Raw genomic sequence first — 7,306 nt, forward strand, 5'->3', positions numbered from 1 at the left:
CAAAAAAAGCCAGAAGTAGGGCTGTGGCTCAAAGTGCTAGAACACTAGCTTTAAAAAAAAAAAAATAAAGAAGAAGAAGCAGCAGCAGCTCAGGAACTGCTCAGGCCCTGAGTTCAAGCCCCAGAACTGGTACCAAAATAAAGGAAGTATCGCTTTAAGGAGGAAGAGACCCTGTCAGCCCAGATTCTCCAGTGGAAAGGCAGAAGAAGGCCCTTTAAATAGGGCCCCGTTTATTCTGTGAATAGGGTAGGGGTCAGGGTGGAGGATAGGGAAGATGCTGGTGAATGAAGAGGGAATGATTTTAAATAAAATAACAGCCCCACCACCCCACCACCCCAGATCCCTTTCATGTAGAGATCCATTTTGGAAATAAAAACTTGACTGTGGAATGTAAAACTCTAACCCTATTTCCAGGCCCCAATGGAGCAGATGGAGCTAGGGACCAATGGACTTTTGGAAGGAACAGAAATGGGGTGAGAGGTGAGAGGTGGCCCTGCCCAGTCTCATTCTCTGTCCCATTCTGCTTCAGTTCCCAGGAGTGGGGGTGGCGCCCAGGGCCTGGGAAACAGTGAGGCAACCCACCTTCTCTCCCTGGGCCAGGAATTCTTTAAGGGATCATGAGTCCTCCCTCCCGTGAGGTAAACAAGAAATCTGCCACCACCATTTTAGGCACAGTTTTGTTTTTATATCTCATCATTGTATATTTTAATCTAACAGTCTAACAGCCTCATACTCCTCACTCCTGCCCAAGCCCTCTTCACCTCTCTCCCACCCAGACCCAATTAGCATCTCATCTGCTGAGGGAGCAGAAAGTCACCAGGCACAAAGATTCAAAGATGAAATGGCCCCTGTGGCTCTCCTACAAGGTGATGTGGACATCACACACCACCCTCATACGTTCCAAACGGAGTCACATTGGAAAATCCATCTTCTAGGTGTCCGTCCCATTCAAAATCAGTCTCCTGGGCCTCGTCCTTTGCTAAGCAAAGGAGCAGAAAGGTAGAAATCCTTAGATGGAGGACTTGTGAACCTGAGTCACACTCAGCAAGTGTGCTGCAATCCCCTTTTGTGTGGGGTGTCTAGATGCTTCTAGCTGCAACTTCAGGATTCCCTCTGTGTCCAGGGGTGTGAGGAGGGGTTCTCGGGATGTGCCAAATCCTGGAAGACAGAGGGCCAATGTTGCTACCTGCAGCCACAGGACTCCACAACCATGTCCTCGTACTGCTTATATACCACGTTGTTGGCAGAGTCGATGAAGAGAATGCTGATGGGACTCAGTCGCGTGGGCACACAGCAGGTAGGTGGTGTGGACTCGGGGTCCATGGAGTTCATCAGAGTCTGAATGACTGCATGGTTTGTGGGCTCCAGGTGGGAGCGCAAGGGGAACTCGCACAGCCCTTCGCAATGGAAGGCCTCATACTCAAGGGGGGCAATGATCCAGTCGTCCCAGCCCATGTCCTTGAAGTTGACGTGCAGGGCCTTCCGACTGCAGCGGGCCTTGAGGTTCTTGCTGGGTCGCTTGCCCTGGCGAGTGGCCAATGGGGCCCTTCGTTTCCGCCGCTGGCTGAACAGGTACTCATACACAGTCTTGTCATCCTGGCCAGAACGAGCCTTGATCTCATTAAAGAATAGATCGCGTTTCTTGGTACGGCCAAATACCAAGAACAGGGCCTTCTCATGGACCTGTCGGGCAGTCCGGTCAAAGCCCAGGCTACGGAGGTCCACAGCCCGGCCCCGTTCCCAGGCTTCCAGCTCCAGACACAGCTGGGCCGAGTTCTTAAAATTTCGGAAGAGCTTCCAGATGTCGAACACCTCCCAGCCAGATCCATCCAGGCCTGGCACAGCGCGTACATCTAGCAAGGCTGCCGGCTGCCGGCCACTGGGACAGCTGGACAGCTTCAGCTGGGCTGCCCGCCCGACACCAGGGGCTGCTGGCTTGGCTGTGTCAGAGGGCTTCTTCCGCAAGATCCTCAGCTCGGCTCCCAACAGCCCATCCTTCTCCAGAGCACTAATGTCAAACATGTACCTCTGTTTCCTGACCACAGGTCCTCGGTCATCTGGAGAGAACAGCCAGAAGTCAATTTAAGCAACCTCACCCAGGGAGCTAGCTGGTCACCTCAAGGACTCCAGGGAAAGCCCCGGCTCTCTTTAACCTCTTCCCCACTATGACAGAGGCCAACACCCAAACCACTGAGAGCACTTTTCAAAATGAAGGAGCTTCCTACATAGCTAACGGAGTGGTGGTGTTTATGAATAGGTGTGGTGGCCAGTGAGCTCAATGACTCAGGTACGTGTGTCAACAGCCATCTATGTGTATTAGATTCATCCACCTAAAACTGCCTCTACTTCCCTCTCCCCTACACTATAGCTCCAGTGGGGGAGAGAGTGGTGTCAACATTGAAATTAACCATTTTTCCAGAGCAGGAACCTGAAGTTCAGAGAAGGTAGGTGACTTGCTCAAGGTCACCTACCTAGGAAAATAAAATAAAGCAGAGATGAAACTCTAGCTTAGAATCTTTATGCCCTGGTCCTGAACTTCTACTATATTTAAAGGAGATCTTAGTGTTCCTGTTTTATGGTTGAGGCATAGAGATGGGGAGTAGTTTGACTTAGGTTACACAGCAAATTAATAACAAAGCTGGCCTACAACCCAATTGGTTGAATAATTTTGTGTGTGTCTTCCATTGGCTGGATGTGTGGAAGTGCCATAGTTTGTGTGTGTGTGTGTGTGTGTGTGTGTGAGTGTGTGTGTGTGTGTATGAGACAGAGACAGAGACAGAGAGACAGAGACAGAGAGACAGATAGAGAAACAGACATTAAGACAGAGACATTGTTTGAGTATATAATATATGTGAGTAATACATTATATGTATATATATTTGGATTTGGATTTGTATGAATATTCAAAGAGTGTATGTTGTATATGTGTATAGTATGCAATTCCATACATGTACATAATAATGTGTGTGCGCATGTATGATTCATTCAGCATGTGTGTAAAATATAAGGCTCTGTGTATGTGTATATGTCGTGTGTGAAGCTCAGCTGTATCTCTGATCAGCATGCCTTCCATCCTAAATGCCAATTTGCCATTGGGGAACCTTCATATATTGCTCTAGAAGGTAACTAATTAGGCTTTTAAACTCCTCCATCTCGCCCCTCCCCAAGCTCCCTTAGTGCTGGGGGGGTGGGGAGCGGGGGTGAACACAAGAACTTATTTTATGAGCCCTTAAGGGGTCACAGCTTTCTCTGGTTGGGCAGGCAGCCAGGCCACCTCCCCCACCTCAGCCAGACCTGCTGCCTCTGTGCCTCCCCCACCCCCTGTCATTCCTCAACAGGCCAGACCTAATGAGGAGCCTCTCCCACTCTCCAACCCCTCCCCCACCCTGCCAGCCAAAGCCCCAAGACTCAGAACACAGCGTATGAGCTGCAGGCAACTGAGCAATCCTCACATCATGCGGAAACAGGCTGTGTGATCACACAGCAAGTCAAGAGGAGCAGTGGGGACAGTAACACTAGATGGTGAGAGGGAGAAAGGAGGAGATCAGATACTCTCCCCGGTTAGCGATGAAAATGTGCTATGCCAGGATAGGACACAAAGTTTTCACACTGGAAGGGCTCTCGGAAATCAGCAAACTCAACCCCCCAAATAGGTGTATCTATGGGAAAAGGAGAACGTAAGGGGAGCAAGTGCTTTCTCAAATTCCCAGAGTCACATGGTCAGTGAGACCCTCCCATGATGTCAAGCTACCCTCTTTTCTGACTTCACCTACCCCACCTTCTCTGCCTCTCCAACCTGAGGGCAAAATTGCAGAAGCATGAGGACTCAAAGATTCACTTCTCTCTGCTGTAAATTGGAGCAAACCTCAGAGTCTGAAAAGTTTGGCCAACCCATGTAGGTGCAGAGAGCATGGCTCAGTCATCCAGAGTCGTGGAGTCTAGTCTCCAGCTGCCACCAACTGGCAGGTCTTGTCTCTTCCCCAAGCTTTAGCACCCAGCTGTGCACCTTGCAGAAACTGGACTGGGTGATTCCTGGATCCCCTCCAGGGCTAACTGTGCCAGCAGCTTGAGTCTGGTATGGGAGACAGATCCCAGACACCCACCCTGGACCGCGCATATACCGTTCCCCACCTGCTCCCCACCTGCACCCCACCTGCACAGCACTGGGGCTCTAGAAGCCCCTTGGTGCCAGTCGGTGTGCCCTCCCTGCCACCCCACCCCCCCTCACCTTGCCCTTTGTCAATAAAGCTGGTGATGGTGTTGGCCAGGCCAGCCTCCAACTTCACGCTGCTGTTGCCTCCCTTTCTGTCAGCATCGGACAGCGTCCTGTACAGCGAAAGCATGTACTCATGGGGCGTGATGGGAGGCGGACGGAACGACTCCTTGGGTTCACTTCGAGGGGGCCCGGGTTCCCTGGCCTTCTTCAGCAGGAAAGAGCTGGGGACGGATCCTGCTTTTGGGAGTGCCTTGCCCCCAGGAAGTTGTCCTTTGGGGGTTACAGTCCGAGCTGCAGCCTGCCTGGTTTGGGGAAGGGGTCCTGGTTTAGATTCAGGACCACCAGATCTGGGGGGCACCTTTCTTGATTCATCCTTCTTGATTTGTGTCTGCCCGGGACCTCCCTTTGCCCTGGCATTGGTGCCCCCTGCACCGTAACTCTGACCCCCTGGTCTAAAGATGTTCCGGGCCAGAGGGGTTCTCTCCTTGGTCTCTGCTTTGGCCAGTCCTGGCCTGGCCCCCGGGGGTCTCTGGACCAAGTCGGGGGCACCCAACACAAAGCAGATGAATTCCAGGTCCAGCCAAGCCAGGTGCCAAAGCAAGAAAGTGAGGAGTTTAGGGAGTCTCATCCTCTGGCAGCAGCAGCGAAGGTGCCTCTGGCTTGGCAGGAAAAACCATGAAAGGAGCAGATCTTCAGAAGCAGGGGTGGCAGCAGGAGGAAGGGCTGTGTGCTCAGTCTGAGACTCTTCAAGTCCGCCGGGCGTGTGTCTGTATCCAGTCCCATAGTGGAAAGGCTCCCGTATCCAGACGTGCACCGTCTCCAGTCAGCAGCTGAAAATAACTCGTTCTTGAAAGGAGAAAGCCGACCGCCCCCCTTTCTCCCGCACAACTGACTGAGGGCTTGAAGGAGCCTTGTATAAGGCTGAGGGATTTTTCCAAGAAGGAAGAATGGCGTAATGCTGCCTGTGTGCTCCAGTTTTTTTTCCCCCTCTAGTTTTGAATCCTTTCCAGTGAAAATACTTCTCTCTCTCTCTCTCTCTCTCTCTCTCTCTCTCTCTCTCTCTCTCTCTCTCTCTTCCTCTCTCTCTCTCTCTCTCAGAGGCCTGCAGGTGCTCAGAAAAATCTTTTACAAACCTGAACTCAGGAATTGGAAACGGAATTCCAACCCAAACCAATTTAATTACTCTGATGTCATGCTGTCTAAATTCATTTCAGGACGATATATTTATGTGAAAAAAAAATCACTGCTGCCCTTTTGAGGCCACGGCTCACAGGGGCTCTTGGCACTGAGCTCTATAGTGGGACTCGGGTTTAGGGGGCCTCCTAGTCCCCCGAGCAGCCTCAGGGGTCCTCACCTCCATCTCGTAGAGCAGCCCACCCCACCATCCTGAGGAGGTCTTGGAGATTTGAAACTGCAGCAGTCCAGGGAGGGTGGTTTTTCAGTAAAGTCCTTGCAATGTTTTTAAAGCAGTTTTAAGCCCTGCACCTTAGTCTAGGACCTGACTCTGTGTGTGTGTGTGTGTGTGTGTGTGTGTGTGTGTCTGTGTGTCTGTGTGTCTGTGTGTGTGCTGGGAGGGGGCACAGATGGCAGCATTTACCCAGTTTCTTTTATTTTAATAAACTTGTGCTGACCCAAAGACAGAACAAAGTATCATTGCCCCTTCCTCCCTCTCCCTCCTCCCCATCCCCAGTGTCATTGGCTGAGCTTAAATGGTTCCTTCAGGCATTGCCACTCATGAACCCCCTCTTTGGCTAGAGGCAGGCCCAAGGTGTACCTTTACCACTTCCCCAGCAAAGACGTCCTGGGAGATTTCTTAGAATGGATTAGCTGAGTCTGGAGGCTAATCAGGCTTGAGAGTGCTGATACCATGGATACCCCTCTTTGGTTGGAGGCAGGTCTTCAGGGTGTACCCTTCCTTCAGGTTTGGGGGTGGTGCCATCCTGGGATCCCCCTCTTTGGTTAGAGGCATGTCCAAAGTGTACCCCCTCTTCCAGGTTTGAGAGTGCTAAAGAGTCACCTCCTTACCACTTACCCCAGCAAAGACATTTTGGGAGATTTCTTAGAATAGATTAGCAGAATCTAGAGGTGGCAGTCCAGCCTGGGGCAGCAGCGACCCCTGCAGGAGGCTGAAGAAGTTGACTCCTTCAGAGAGGCTTCTGGTAGCTGGAGAAAATCTGAATTAACAGCTAGACTCAAGCATTTTTTAAAGTGCCTTGTGGAAATACTAACTCCTCCTTCTTTTGGGGAAGCCTACAGGGAAATTTACCAAGGGTCTCAAAGGAAGCTACTCCCTTCACCTAGAATAGCACCCTCTCACATCAGGAGGAAGCCCTCCTCATCCTGAGTGGTTCAATGGCAAATTTACCTCCTCCAGGAAGCTGTCCCTGATTCCCAGATGGAGCCAATGACTCCTCTCTGCATTGCCCCACAATTGTTATAGTATAAAAGGGATGGCAGTGGGAGAAGCAGTAGTTATGTGATATTCTTCCTGAATCTTTTCTTCCCCTACATTGCTGGGGGATCTGATCACTTGAGGTGGGTCTTTCCTGACCTAAGAGTTATAGCTTGCCAGGTCATGCTGCTGAAGTTTGAAGAACAGAGACCCCCCACAAACATCATCAGGGAAACACAAGTGGACCATTTGTATATTCAGCTTCAGGATATGGTTTTGTTGTTGTTTCTGATGTGATGCCTTTGTATGTGCAGAGCATATGCTCAAACACTGCTTTCCAGTTCATTTGGGCCCCTCTAGCAGCCCCCTCTGTCATCTTCCTCTCTCTATTGACTCAATCCCTTGCTCTCTTTACCACTGCTGTAATTATTTCCTATATAACTGACTCCTAGGTCCAGGAACTCTGTGTTCTAATCCTCCTCTACATAAATAAAACCTACTGGCTGGGTGCCAGTGGCTCATGCCTGTAGCTATTCAGGAGGCTGAGATCTGAGGATCATAGTTCAAACCCAGCCTAGGCAGGAAAGTTTTTGAAGCTTTTATCTCCAATTAATCACCAAAAAAGCCAGAAGTGGAACTATGACTCAAGTGGCAGAGAGCTAGTGAAAAAGCTCAGGGACAGCACTCAGACCCTAAGT

At 50.6% G+C, this 7,306-nt stretch overlaps 1 protein-coding gene across 1 annotated transcript; it reads right to left on the reverse strand.

The window, feature by feature from the left end:
• Positions 1–783: 783 nt before the first annotated feature.
• Positions 784–4,844, reverse strand: Gdf5 (growth differentiation factor 5). The gene is made up of 2 exons (XM_042694732.1): positions 4,229–4,844; positions 784–2,057 (listed from the first exon to the last, which is right to left on the reverse strand). Exons 1-2 carry the CDS (start codon positions 4,842–4,844, stop codon positions 1,183–1,185), a joined length of 1,491 nt encoding a protein of 496 aa, XP_042550666.1. The 3' UTR covers positions 784–1,182.
• Between the last annotated feature and the right edge of the window lie 2,462 nt (positions 4,845–7,306).

The sequence above is a fragment of the Dipodomys spectabilis genome, unplaced genomic scaffold, assembly GCF_019054845.1.
Source record: "Dipodomys spectabilis isolate Male_0828 unplaced genomic scaffold, ASM1905484v1 ptg000175l, whole genome shotgun sequence".
In the NCBI taxonomy this organism is placed as follows: Eukaryota; Metazoa; Chordata; class Mammalia; order Rodentia; family Heteromyidae; genus Dipodomys; species Dipodomys spectabilis.

Coding starts and splice junctions, on each gene's coding strand:
- Gdf5 (XM_042694732.1), bottom strand. CDS start 4,844: ATGAGACTCCCTAAACTCCTCACTTTCTTGCTTTGGCACCTGGCTTGG. Junction 2,058..4,228: donor CTTTATTGACAAAGGGCAAG/GTGAGGGGGGGT, acceptor TGTTCTCTCCAG/ATGACCGAGGACCTGTGGTC.